The following is a 13,373-nucleotide window of genomic DNA, read 5'->3' on the forward strand; positions in this document are numbered from 1 at the left end:
GCAGGTGGGTGGTAAGCCAGTTCAGACGGGCACATCCAAGGGCCGCCCAAGCTGTTTACAGTTTTCTTCTGTGTCCCGACCCACCGCCAGAGGGGAGCGTTTTGAGTCGGGTGCCGCCACTGCCATCACACGCAAGCCGACTAGCGCCAGGTCACGGTGGCTTACTGCCAGCAGCCTAGACGGGGGATGAGCCGGACAGGCTATAATTAGGGGGCCCTCGCCAGAGCACAGGGACTGCTGCTAATCCCATTAGAGCGGGAAGGCGGGGCTGGCAAGCCCACACAAGCTGGCGTTGGGTAACAGGGTCCTGCCAGTGAGTGACAAGTTGAGGCCAGTGAAGCTTCAAGGCGTTTATTAGGAGCGGTCAGACGGTCAGACCTCTGCGGCACCAAAGTGCTCGGCCATGGCCTTTAGGGCTCTGTACCTGTGAGAAATCTGGTTCTTCTGCTCTTTGGGCATCTCGGCGTACCTGAAAGAGACAGAGGGGGTATCAGTACAAGAGTGGGCACCCAAAGCGCTCCACAGGTGACAAGTCGTCCATCGTGGCGCGGCCCTCTTGTGAAGAGGGGCCACCATAAACTCACGTCTGCTCAAATCCATCTGGCAAGAAGCAGGGGTCCCAGCCAAAGTCCCGAGGCCCACGAGGCTCCACGATGCGGCCCTAGAAAGTACAAGAAAAGCAGTTAAGCTGGCGTGATGGTGTGGTGGACGGGCGCTGTGCCCACTCACACCTCTCACCTCAGTCACTCCCCTAAAGAGCAGCACTGGCGCTGCCTTTCCTGAGCTGTAGGCAAACGTGCAAAGTGCCGAGGCCCTCTTGTCCTCAAAGCCGGCCAGCAGCTTGTAGAGACCTGAGGGGGGAAAAAAAAAATCAGCAGCGCCCGGGTGCCCAGCAAACACGGCCGGTCCTGCCAAGGGTCACGTAGCGGTTAGGGGACCAGCACAGGTGCACTGCATGCCAAGTGACACTTATCTCGCCTCTCTGACCTGTGGCCCCCCGCGGCCCCCCACAAGCTTCTCACCTTCAGGTTTCAGTTTGTCCAAAAACCACTTGCTGAAAACAAAAAGACAGAAAAGGAGTGAGGTGGGTCATGATAGGAGGGGCTGTGCCCACAAAGGCTGGCCTGGCACAAGTACTCACATGTAGGGGCCGGGCAGACCCCCCAAAGCGTCGAAGCACAGGCAGGTATCCTCGACAATGACAGGACCATCCACCTTCACAGGGGGGAAAAAAAAAAAAAACTCAGGCAGACGGGCACAGCTGGCACTCCTCAGTGGGCAAAACTCCAGCACACACCCACCTGCCGAGCTGCCTCCTGGCACTTCTGAATGGAGATCTCATCCGGCTCCCCCTGGTACTCTGGCACTGCAGGGACAAAAACAACTCAGTGACAGAAAACAACAACAAAAAAAAAAATACTGGAGGGCATCCAGCAGATCCTACAGAGGAGTGCCACGGCCTGCCCACCCTGCACCACGGAATTCACAAGCCGCTTCTACTCACAGTCAATCTTCCTTGGCACCAACGTGTATGGGAACTTGCTTCCTAAGATCTGAACCACCTGGAAATGAGAGGCAGCAGATCAGCAGGGCACCGTCATGCCAGTGTGGCACACAGACAGCCAACATTCACCTCTGACGAGTTCCATGCTTCTTTATCTTATTAAAGCTCCTGTCATCAGGGCATCTTTCTTAAACTTCACACGTAAACTCAACAACACATCACTAAGAAGATGGCCATCAAACGTGGGCGTATCGGGCATACTGGGCTGATGCCACCTGCTTACCCTGTGACTTCAGCCTGTCGCCGTTCATTGAAATTGAACTCACTCAGGAGATTCAGGAGGGTCTTTGGAACTCTGAACCTGAATGTTCAGAGATGTGGTGGGCGAGTCCCGTCTGACAGAAGACCCTCTGCTCTCCGCTCGCTTGTCAAACACGCCTGTGACATGGCACTGACTGTCGACATCGTCTCATTTTACTGCGGGACACCCAGTAAGTAAAGACAAACGCAATCCGAGATTTACAAACGTGTGGCATAACAGAAGGCCTCGCATTATGAAGATTTCATTTCCTTCAACAGTAGAGGGCGCTGCTGGCCCTTTTTACAGAGGCCTTCCTTAAAAGTCACTTTGGAGTCTCCAGGTGTCCCCAGATAGTTAGAACTGTCACCAATCTCCACCGCCTGGCCTTGTGTGCTAAGCTCCTGTCAGCGAATGGAGTTTCTTCTGATTAGAAGTTCCTTACTTTTTAACAGCCTCCTCAGCACGGCTTTCATTCTCATTCAGAAGGCTTACAATCACCGAGTCTCATCAAATGTTAAGATGAAGCCGTTTTCAAATTTACTGTCACGCCCATTAAGGCAGAGGACGGAGACATGAGACGAAAGGCGAGACCCCTGAGGGGACTCTGCAGATGAGGACAGCATGGCAGGCAGATGGCCATCGACTCTCGTGACTTGGTTCACACGTCTCTCTAGAAGTGTCCAGATCTGAAGAGTCGGAGCCTCACATACGTCTTGATGCCCTCCAAGTGGCCGTAAGACAGCTGAAGTGCCCCTACTGGGTCTAATAAACTAAGCCTGCTCTGCCAGCTGCCTCACTCTACATTCTTCCTAAGCAGTGATGTCCAAGTCCAAGCCACTGGGCAGAAGTCATCAAAGCTTTTTAGCTACTGAAGTTCTGTCCCGTTTCCACAGCCTAAAGAAGGCCAGGTGAGCTCTCAGGAAACTCACGTCAGCTTTCCGATCGCTCCTTTAACGAGCCAGTGCTTTGGAAGAGCTCTGAATTCAGAAAACCGTCCCACCAAACTGACCTTACGTCACTCCTGGGGCCTCATGTATAATGCCATGTGTAGAACTCACACTATAACATGGCGTAAGCACAAAAGTGGGAATGTGCGTACGCACAGAAAAATCCTGATGCAGGAATCTGTACGTACACAAACTTCCACGTTCTTCAGCTACATAAATCACGATCAGCGTGAAAAGTAAAGCACGTGCACGCGCCTTCTGTCCCGCCCCAACTCCTCCCAGAATTACGCCTCTTTGAATATGCAAATCAATATAAATAGCCTTCTGGGAAAAGACAATGGGAAAAGCACGGGGGAAAATATAAGAATTTCAGCGAATACCAAGTGGAGGCAAAGGAAAAACGTACAATTTGTTGGTTTAAACAGTGGTATAATCAACAAAAGGAAGTTGATCGAGTAACATAGTGTTGGAGAAACTCGAGAGCTCAAGTTCACAAAGTCGCACAGTGCCCGAAATAAAAAAGAAATCACATATCACAGTCACCGTGAAAAGGCGAGTCGTAGCCCACCGTCTGAGTGTCATATGAAAGCTTATTAGGGTACAGACAAAAAAAAATAGGCACACAGTGGGGAAAAAAAGCACGAAATGTCAACTTTGATCTCGAAATTTCCACTTTAATCACGTAGTTTATTTTGCCATTAAAGTAGAACATCATAAACTTCATCTTTAAATCGTTTAATTTACTAGTTTCTCAAATCCCATCGTAACTAAAGTGGCATGTTAAATGCTTTGTTCTGTATTTGATCTTCTATGTGCTCTGTGTGTGAATCACTACGTGCTTCTTAAACTGACTTTCTCTTTCTCCGACAGGACACATAATCCATGACATTCGTGATATGACAGCTCTCTGAATAATTAAAATACTGAGATGTATACGTGATATCTTTTTCATGATGATAGGAATGGAAGCATGTTATTAAACATGGGAACACGGTGGCGCAGTGATTGTTCATGTCTCACTTAAGAGGCTTGCTGCACCATGTGCGACCTTCGATGAAATAATTTATCACAGCAGTACTGTCTCTTTCAAACGTACTAACCTCCAATTCCTGTCCTTACTTTTCTTTCTCCAAATACCCAATCGCCACACAATCAGCTCTGTAACAGACGTGAAGCCATTTGTAAGCTTAGAACGCCGATTCTTCAAAGGAACATTGAAATATCTTAGTAGCACATGTTTAATTATTCTCTCCGTCTATCCTTCCAGTGTCGCGTCAGCACCAACAATAATACAACGCAAGGCAGGAGATATCCATGAACCAGCTATACGCTGCGGCACCGTGTCCTCACATGTTTAATTATTAGCAATACAGATTATTTAAATGAAGTTAAAGTTTTATCTGTATAATATAATCAACACATTTTGCTGCATTTCACCTTAAAAATGATATTGTCATCATATGTAAATACGCGCTTTATAAAGTGGCGCAGGTTGTGTAATATTATAACTGTATCCCAAGTTTACAGTGAGGTGATTGTACTTATAAGTCCAGACAGTTCTACAAGGAGCACTTGATGGACTGATTGAGTGCGTTTAGAGTTCTTGGGATGAAACTGTTTCTAAACCGCGAAGTCCGTACAGGGAAGTCTCTAAAGCGTTTTGCTGTGGCTGAGGCACCGTCTGCTTCATGCTGTATTCCTGATAATTCTCTTTCCGATCAGCTGCTGCTGTGATTCACACTCAGACACTGATATAAATACTCCGAGTGGTGCAGTGAGAGTAATATGGAAAAAGATGACCTGCTGTGGCAACCCTTAACGGGAGCAGCTGACAGAAGAAGAAGAAGATGCATTGAGAGTAACAACGCTAAAGCAGTTCTGGTATTTGGAATACTATGGCTATTCCTTGGACCATTATATTGCTACAGGTTAATTACAATCAGATGCATTACACTAATAAACAATATGCAGTTAGTTTCAGTGTACTTATAAAGCCGCGTCAGGAATGTGGAGCTAAGAAAGACCACACAGGAACAGTAGCACTGCTTTGACGCTGGGTGCCACCAGTCTGCAAAACCGAGCGGAGAAATTGCGTACGCCAAGGTATGAGGTACCGTGGAAATGTGCGTGGCTTTACGCCAAGTTTAGGTTTTATACATCACGATTTGAGCGTGGAAACGGGAGTACACAACATTTCTGTGCGTACGCAGCGCTTATACATGAGGCCCCTGGTGAAGCACCTCGCTTTACAGGTCGGCTCCACTGCAGTTTGCGCAGGAGGGGGTCCTGAATGTCCTCCATACCAGTCATTTACTTTTGGAGAAACTCCTTTGTGAGAATCCCATTTATGGACTTTACTTCAGCCTTTGCCTCCATGAAAGTCAACGTCCTGTGAAGTAACCTCCAGGGGCTGTATGTGGACCCCCGTATCACCCGAGGGATTATGGGCTTTGTCCTTAACAGGGAGCAGTTTGTTGAGGCTGATATTTAATTATCTTTTTACAGTCCATCATACATCAGTAGCTTCTCCACAAGGCGCATGGATCGCCCTGGTGCTCTTCTCCATCCATACTGAGAGGACCTGTTCAGCTGTCAGGTTTGTAGACGAAACGGCACTGAGTGACACCTCTAACAATGGGACACATTTGGAGGAAGAGACTAAGAGGATGAAGAACCTCCAGCTAATTGTGAGCTGCTCATTGGTTTAGGGGAGAATTCTGACCCAGTACCCAGAATCGCAGCAATGGAAAACATTTCACCAAGCACCCTATGGAGCTCCTCTACACACCATATGGCCTGGTTTGGGGGCCTGTCTCGGACTAATAAGAACAAGCCATTGGGGGTCTAGGGCTTCACAACCAAAGTGGAGAAGACTGTAAAGGACCAGGCACACTGCTTGATATCCTAACATTACCTTCTGAAAGATGACACCTGCTGCCAAAACAAATAGAAACAGAAATAACATCTACTGACCGTAGTAAAACTTTTAAAAACACACCAAATTCATCCATCATCCAACCAGCTGTACCCTAACTACAGGGTCACGGGGGTCTGCTGGAGCCAATCCCAGCCCACCACAGGGCACACACGCAGGACAATGTAGAATCACCAATGCACCTAACCTGCATGTCTTTGGACTGTGGGAGGTAACAGGCCGAATTCAAAACGTTTATAAACCTGCCGCGGTTTTCTCTCTGCTTTACTGCACACCTCGCATGAAGCAAAACGTTCACCTCTGGACACTAAAGGTATAAACGACTTTGGAGCCTTCTGTTGTTCTGATGCCAGCCTGAAACGAAACACAAATATGGAGCTGAGCTGAGCTGCACTGAGAGGGTCTGCGCTCACCTCTCCTCCGCCTTCAGCCCTGCACTCACTCGCTCGCTCAGTCAAATCTCCAGTCGCATCCATGAAATCCGAGTGGCCGCTCAATTTTGATTATTTCTGGACCGCCAGCGGCCACCTAAGGTCTTAATGTCCGAGGACAGCGTCTAGTCCGCTGGATCCTCACACTCAATCTCGGAATCTTCTCACACGACAGCTGGAGAGATGACGCCAAATAAGGCTGGAAGAGCCCCGAACGGATCAACGGGAAGAACGTGGACAGGGAGAGTCCGTGTGTTGAGACTCCAAGCCGATAGTCGCGCCGCCATTTAACTCTGCAGTCTTTGACGTCCGAACGTACAGCCGTGCCACCCCACGATGCGGTATTTTAAGACGCCTCCTCGTCGCCCACTCTCACCTCTTCCAGTTTCTTGCTGTTGCCCGTCACAAACACCACACTGCGGCTCGCCGGCGCCGCCATAGCTGCAGACCAATAGACCAATGAGAGGGTAGGAAGGAGTGACGCGCGCGTGCGCACTGCTCGGCGCTTCCGGAGGGTGTCCCGGCTGTTCAGACCGGAGGGACACACACAGCGTGTGTAGCGGACAGCGAGTTCCGCAGTCCGCCATGGAGCTGCTGCCGAGGAGTTCGGAAGAGTTCAGCAGCGCCGAGTACTGGGAGAAGTTCTTCACGAGGCGCGGCGACAGGGCCTTCGAGTGGTACGGGGAGTACGCGGAGCTAAGCGTGGTGCTGCACAAGTACTTGAGGGCGCAGGACAAGGTGAGGACGAGGCGCTATACTGGCATACTGCACATGCCCGACGGAGGCGGCCCGAAAATGGTCGGGGGGTACACGTGGTACGGGTGTCTTGGACGAGGGGCGACGCCGCGGTGCCCCGCCGCCATACGAGGATCATTCTGCGCTGAAAGGGACAGCACGTTAGAGACGCACCGGGTCGTCTGCATTGCCTTCTTTCAGCAGGTGTGCAGGTAACTAACAAAGGAGGGGCCGCTGGAGAAGATGAGAGGAGAAATGAAAACGTGAGACCGAGCCGAGTCGGAGAAGAGGCTTTGAGGGCCTGGGACAGAACACAGACCGTGGCTCAAGGCAGGCCTGTCACGAGTGGGCTTTGGGAGGCGCCTCTCTGTCCCGCCCCTGTAGATGGCTGGCTACGTGACGGGCCCGTGGTTTAATTTTGAGTTTCCCCGATGGACCAGGGATTGTTGGTGACACCGCAGCTCGTGGGGACTGGTGGGGACTGTGACTCTCTTCCGTGGAGTGAGCTGCGGACGAGACGTTTGGTGGTCGATGGAATGCCGGGGGCGGCCTGGTGGAGATTTAGAGAGTTGGGGTTCATCTCCGAGTGACTGCTATGAGGGGCGAGAGGTGGCACTGCGGAGGCTGAGAGGTTTTAATATGCCAGGGAGGGCAGGAGCTGTGAAGAAGACAACCGTCGTCAGTCACTTGGAGGTTTGAAGGCCCAGAAAGCGGAGTGAAAGGCTGGCATCTTAAAATGTTGACTGTGAGATGGCTGGAAATGACTGAATTCCTGTAGCTGGCATCAGCGCCATCACTAGTATGGTATCTTCTGTACAGGTGAAGTAGGCCGAGTGGTGGCACTGAGGCTAAGGATCTAGGGATCACTGACAATCGGAAGGTCGCCGGTTCGAATCCCGTAAATGCCAATAGGGACTCTGCTCTGTTGGGCCCCAAGCTTTGAGTAGTGAGAACAGCGCTATATAAATGGAAAGAGTTATTATTATGGTTATTATTATTAAGTACAATGTCTAGGCAGGAAGAGAAGAAGCACTCTTGATGTTGGCATAGCGCATTCTGTTACCCACTGCAATGCCACTCACCAGGTGTTAAAGTTGCCTTCAGAAGTGAAGGCACTGAGGGTGAGAACCAGTTGTGCCAGTCTAAGGCCGCAGGGGGTATGTGGGGGGATCCTGGACTGGATGGACTGCCCGTCTGGGGGTGGTGAGCCCTTCATCGTGAGGAGTGACCGTGTACAGAGAGGCGATGTCCCTTGTAAGGTGACAAACAGCTGGTGGGCATGGTTACTAACCTTTAAATGTGACGGGACACCTGCATGAGAAGCAGACACAGATTGTCCGGTTTGTGGATTTGGGGGAGAAGGGGTCTTCAGCATTGAGGCGGCTGGCACTGGCAGACCTGTCCTTTCTGCTGATGAGAAGTGTCGGAGTGACCTCCTGGTGGTCTTCATCTGGCACATCCTAGAGAGTTGGCGTGTACAAGGCGCTATACGGACATTCAGACCAGTCAAGCAGTGTGATGTGACACATGTGGCCAGGTGACGTGTCGCGTGCCTGGAGGGGTAGGGGCACGGGTGAGGCACTATATGGGGACGCTGCCACACTGACTGCCCCTCTGTCCACAGGTGCTGGTGGTGGGCTGTGGGAACTCCGAGCTCAGTGAGCAGCTCTACGATGCCGGCTGCACACACCTGACAAACATCGACATCAGCGAGACGGCCATCGGGCGCATGAAGGAGCGCAATGCCACCAAGCGGCCCGACATGCACTTCGAGCTGATGGACGTGCTGGACCTGCACTTTGACGATGGCTCCTTTCAGGTGGCGCTGGACAAGGGCACACTGGACGCACTGGCCTCCGATGAACGAGTGGAGACGATGGAGCGAGTGGAGCGCATGTTCGGCCAGCTGGCGCGGGTGCTGCGTGTGGGCGGCCGCTACGTCTGCGTCTCGTTGGCACAGGAGCACGTGCTGCAGGCTCTGGTGGGCTTCTTCACACGGGCCGGCTGGCCGGTCCGAGTCCACAGGATGGACAGCAAGGCCAGAGACGGGTTTCACCTGCCCGTATTTGTCATCGTTTGCACCAAATTCTGCTGGCCCAAGGGTGCCACAGGGGTGGCCCAAGTCCTGGAGGTGTGTGACAGCGAGGCGGCCCCTCCCCGGCGGCTGGGCACCCCAGAGGACCTGCTGGCAGCAGTGAAGCAGAGCCAGGCCTACGCCCTCCTCCGTAGCAAGCTGGGTACCCGCATCGACCCTGGCGATAAGCCGGCACTGCAGCTGTGCCACGCCACCTCCGGCCAGCCTCGCTACACCATGCACGTCGTGGACAGCCCACCTGCCGGGAAAGGCGCCAGGAGGGGCCACTTCGCCGTCTTCATCGGTAAGCCCCGGCATGTGCTCAGACAGGCTACCCGCCCTTGGCTGCCCCTTATTGTGCTGTCTCTGCAGTGCCCCAGGGTAGGGAGACAGACTGGCTCTTCGGGACAGCGGAGGGGCGCAGCCAGCTTGCCCACACGGCCAACTTCCGCAGGCTGCTGATTGTGGCACTGCACCGCGGCCAGGACTACGGGGACATGCGGGCAGTGCAGGCGGAGCTGTCGGCCAAGGTCATGGAGCTGGCACCGCCCGGCCTGCCCTCCACTCAGCAGGTGAGCGTCGTGGGTCATAGCCGTGTGGGGGGTGTGGGCAGCAGTTTGGCGCTGATGACTCAACCGTTTTCTCTAAAGGTGCCCTTCCTGTCAGATGGCGGAGATCTGGGCTCCCGTGAGGTGCGGCATCGAGGGCACAGCCCGCTCAGTGGGGACTTTGTGGTGGAAGACGTGCGAGGCGAGGAAGGGCAGCTGCGGCGGCGGCTCGTCTTCCTCAGTAACACAAACGTGGTGCAGTCGGAGAGCCGGCTGGCACGGCGCGCCACAGGTAAGTGGGGTGCTCTGAAAGTGACCACCCGGCCGGTGGTCTGCCACTGAGTGACGTCCACCTCTCCTGACTCAGGGCACAAGAAGGGCAAGCGGAAGGGCGCTGAGCCTGGCGGGGCACCTCTGCTGGTGGACAAAAGCTTCCTGTGCTGCGCCCATCATCGAGTGATGGTGGCTGGACTGGCACTGCTGGACGAGGGCCGTGTGGCCGCCAAAGGTAAGCAGTGGTGGGTTTTGTGGCTGGCACCCACTTGGGGCCTCTCCCACCAATCATCTCTTTCTTTTAGGGCAGTCGGTGTCCGTGCTGCTGGTGGGCCTGGGAGGGGGTGGGCTGCCCCAGTTCCTGCATGACTACGTGCCCCGGGCACAGGTGGAGGTCGTGGATATCGATGCGGCCATGCCAGAGGTGGCCAGTCAGTGGTTTGGCTTCCAGCAGGACGACAGACTGACGGTGACGGTGGCGGATGGCTTGGAAGTCCTAAAGCAGCGAGCACAAGGAGGTCGGGGTCCTCGCCTTTGAGGTAGGGACAGGGTGCCACTGGTGCCCACGTGCTGTCATGGGCTCACATCTCTTTGTCCTGGCAGGTGGGCACTCTTACGACGTCATCATGTTTGATGTGGACAGCAAGGAGCGCACACTGGGGATGAGCTGCCCACCTGCGGCCTTTGTGGAGAAGCCCCTCCTGCAGTGCGTCTGGCAGCTGCTTGCCCCGCGAGGTAAGGACCCCCGTCTGGTCACTGTCTGTCCGCCCGCCTGCCACCCGAGTCGTACGGCTAATCCTCCTGTCCCGCAGGGATCTTTGTGCTCAATCTGGTGTGCCGGGACCCGACTTTGAGGGGCAGCGTGCTGGCCGTCCTCGGGGACGTCTTTGAGAAGGTGCTGCTGCGGGCCATCGATGAGGAGGTCAACGAAGTGGTCTTCTGTCACAAGGCCGAGGCGCGGCCACTTGCCGAGCTGCCATCTGCTGGTCACGCTCTGGAGCGGCACCTCAGGACACCTGGCAAGCCCTGGGATGCCAGTCTCTCACTGGCCGCTCTCCTGGATAAGGTCAGCCTGGCGTGAGGTGCCACCTCTCTTGGCACTTTAGTGCCCGCTTGACCCGCTGCTCTCCTCACAATTTTCTTTTGTTATTAAGAACCCAATAAACGTCTTTGACTTTGTAGTTGGGGTCTGCGCTTCCTGCAGGCTGTCACTGGGGGGGGGCGCCTCATTTGGGGCTTTATAATGGGCGAGGAGAGGAGAGCGCCACCTTGTGGTGTCAGACGGTGTGAGGAGTACGTTAAGTGGGCACAGGAGGGACACAGAGTTGAGGCTCAGTTATTATAATTATATAGCGCCTCTCCTCAGCTGGGGGCACCTCCAGAGTGCCATCACACTGGGCACGCTAAGATTGGAATTGGCAGCCAGATGCTTTCCAGTCCGGTGCCCTGCCCCTGGCGGCACACTGGCTGCCTTTTCTTTGTTTTGACCTTTCACCTCTGGACTTGATGCCCCCCCAAAGGGGTCTATGGAGTTGTGATATTCGAGGAGACATCTGGAAATTGGTGAGTGGCCTCTGTGCCATCTGCTGCCATGCTTAGTGAGTGGCTTCTCTCTGCCAGCCCAGGGGACACTGCCCACCAGTGCCAGTTGAGTAAATGACATGTGGCCTTTTTCCAGATTACAAGGGGCTCCTCGTGCTTGCTGCTTGGCTTTGACCCACTTTGACCTTGGTGGTCATTTTCAGGGTCCAGGACCTCTAAAGTCAGCAGACCTGCTGAGTGAAAGAAGTTGGTTTGTGTGCCCGTCTCCTAATCCTGGCCCCTGGCACCTCCTGCTGTGTCTTTGTTGGTTTTCTCAATAAAATGGTCCTGGGTGGACAAAAATGGATCTGGCACTGGAGTGGCGCCCCCTGCAGGGTAGCTGAGCACATTCCATTGTGAATTGCCCCTTAGATAGTGTGAAGGACAGCCGGGTGCCATGCCTGGCAGGGACACTCCTGCTGCATCTGTGCTGGGGGACCAGCCATGGACACTTCAGTATCTCCCCTGGGACACTTGGTGGCAGCCTCCCTGGCGGACGATGACTCCCCAACCTGGCGCATGGCTCCATGGGAGATGGAGTTCTCCACGGCCTGGTTGGGGGCTCGGATGGCCGCTAGGGGGAGCTGCATGGAGTCTGCAGCCCGGCTGGTCGAATCTTCAGCCCCACCTGGAAATGCAATTAGGACCAGGTGGTCAAGCACCTGAAACGCTTCTGGGTGGGCTATAAAAAGGGCCAACCAGCACCAGTCAGAGCGCCAGGGTCAGGAGGAGAGAAGACTCCGTTGTTGGGATTGTGCTTGTGGGACTGTGTGGTGCCTGTGGGTCACGGGGAAGACGTGCGCCCACGGGTGAAGAAAAATAAAAAGTCCTTGTGTTTTATATGTGCCTCTGTGTCGTTCTGGGCCGGGTCAGGCGCCTATATAGCGCCTTTTCTACAATAGATACTTTATTAATCCCATCTATCACTGCTGTTATAGTCCGCCTCAGCAGCCAGGTAAGGATGGGGTGGCACAGCAGCATTGGGCCGTTTGAGAGTGGCAGTGCCCGTTGGAGCTGCGATGCCTAATCCTTTTTCTTTTGTTGCACTTCATTTGGTGTCCAGCAGGGGGCGCATGTTCTTTTAGGGCGGCAACAGAGACGGCAGGCCAGTGGTGGGTTGCGGGACGTTGGGGGAGTTGAGGACCAGGAGTGACGTGGGGTCCCTGCTGGACATCCTGGGGCGTCTTCAGTCCATGCACTGGCGAGCCCCTGCTGCTCGACACCCCAAACTAGCCAATCAAAGACATCGCTGAGTGTGACATCACGCCGTCCAGCAGCTCTCATTAACGGCTTAGTGACCACTTGGCACGACCCACAGGAGCTGCGTAGCCATCGATGGCAGCCGTGGGGTGCATTGGCTAAGGCTTTGGGCTGTCACGGCGGACGCTGGGTGACCCTGAGAGAGTCACTTCACCTACCTGAGCAGTGCGAGCGCATCTCGACGTCACCTTCGATAAAAGCAAGTTAATAATGTGAACCTGACCACCCTGCTGCCCTTAGGCAGCCCTTTATAGCGCCTTCAGGCTCACCGGGCACCACGGCCACACTTTAGGGTCCTCCTGGCCTGGGAGTCTTGATTTATGGGTGAAGGTCCAGACCACAGCTAAAATGGTTTGAAGGGTCCTCGTTGTCACCTGTACGCAGTCCAGAGAGCCTGTCAATCGACACGTGGCCGCCCTCTGGTGCCATCATGAGTGATAGCTATGAAAGGCGCTATATAATAGATGAGATAGGTGTCTGGGGTCCTCACTGTCACGTGTACCCGGGCCAGTGAGACTCATACATGCCAATCAACGTGTGCCATGTGGCCCTGTCCGCCATCATTAGGTGGACAGCTGGACGTAAAGACAGAAGAGGAGGGCGTGGACAGGTAGACGTGACCTGCAGCACACACATGGCAGACAGATATGTGAAAGGCGCTATATGACAGAAGGTCATTCGTGTGCAACGTCCTACTCCTCAGCGCCACCTCTGGTGGGCCTCACATCTGCACTTTCACCTTCTCAGCTGACAAACCTCAGAGGCTCACGTTGTTGTGGACGTC

The 13,373-nt window shown here is 54.0% G+C and overlaps 2 protein-coding genes across 2 annotated transcripts; one reads left to right on the forward strand and one right to left on the reverse strand.

Annotated features, from left to right (window-relative positions):
* Window positions 1-335: 335 nt before the first annotated feature.
* itpa (inosine triphosphatase (nucleoside triphosphate pyrophosphatase)) lies at window positions 336-6,590 on the reverse strand. Its single transcript, XM_028810723.2, has 8 exons — window positions 6,495-6,590; window positions 1,505-1,562; window positions 1,302-1,366; window positions 1,142-1,215; window positions 1,023-1,054; window positions 739-851; window positions 585-661; window positions 336-469 (listed from the first exon to the last, which is right to left on the reverse strand). Exons 1-8 carry the CDS (start codon window positions 6,555-6,557, stop codon window positions 373-375), a joined length of 579 nt encoding a protein of 192 aa, XP_028666556.1. The 5' UTR covers window positions 6,558-6,590; the 3' UTR covers window positions 336-372.
* Window positions 6,591-6,593: 3 nt separating this feature from the next.
* mettl13 (methyltransferase 13, eEF1A lysine and N-terminal methyltransferase) lies at window positions 6,594-10,929 on the forward strand. Its single transcript, XM_028810718.2, has 8 exons — window positions 6,594-6,856; window positions 8,478-9,231; window positions 9,300-9,499; window positions 9,578-9,767; window positions 9,843-9,983; window positions 10,054-10,266; window positions 10,352-10,483; window positions 10,561-10,929. Exons 1-8 carry the CDS (start codon window positions 6,704-6,706, stop codon window positions 10,827-10,829), a joined length of 2,052 nt encoding a protein of 683 aa, XP_028666551.1. The 5' UTR covers window positions 6,594-6,703; the 3' UTR covers window positions 10,830-10,929.
* The last annotated feature ends 2,444 nt before the right edge of the window (window positions 10,930-13,373 follow it).

Source organism: Erpetoichthys calabaricus, chromosome 10 (assembly GCF_900747795.2).
Source record: "Erpetoichthys calabaricus chromosome 10, fErpCal1.3, whole genome shotgun sequence".
Lineage (NCBI taxonomy): Eukaryota > Metazoa > Chordata > Cladistia > Polypteriformes > Polypteridae > Erpetoichthys > Erpetoichthys calabaricus.

Bases quoted from the DNA above. Each gene is read 5' to 3' on its own strand.
- itpa (XM_028810723.2), bottom strand. From the start codon at position 6,557: ATGGCGGCGCCGGCGAGCCGCAGTGTGGTGTTTGTGACGGGCAACAGC. The intron at 1,563-6,494 runs GTGAGAGTGGGC...TCTCATTTCCAG, and splicing joins ACAGCAAGAAACTGGAAGAG to GTGGTTCAGATCTTAGGAAG. The intron at 1,367-1,504 runs GTGAGTAGAAGC...TTGTCCCTGCAG, and splicing joins GGTGCCAAGGAAGATTGACT to TGCCAGAGTACCAGGGGGAG.
- mettl13 (XM_028810718.2), top strand. From the start codon at position 6,704: ATGGAGCTGCTGCCGAGGAGTTCGGAAGAGTTCAGCAGCGCCGAGTAC. The intron at 9,768-9,842 runs GTAAGTGGGGTG...CTCCTGACTCAG, and splicing joins GCTGGCACGGCGCGCCACAG to GGCACAAGAAGGGCAAGCGG. The intron at 10,484-10,560 runs GTAAGGACCCCC...CCTGTCCCGCAG, and splicing joins GCAGCTGCTTGCCCCGCGAG to GGATCTTTGTGCTCAATCTG.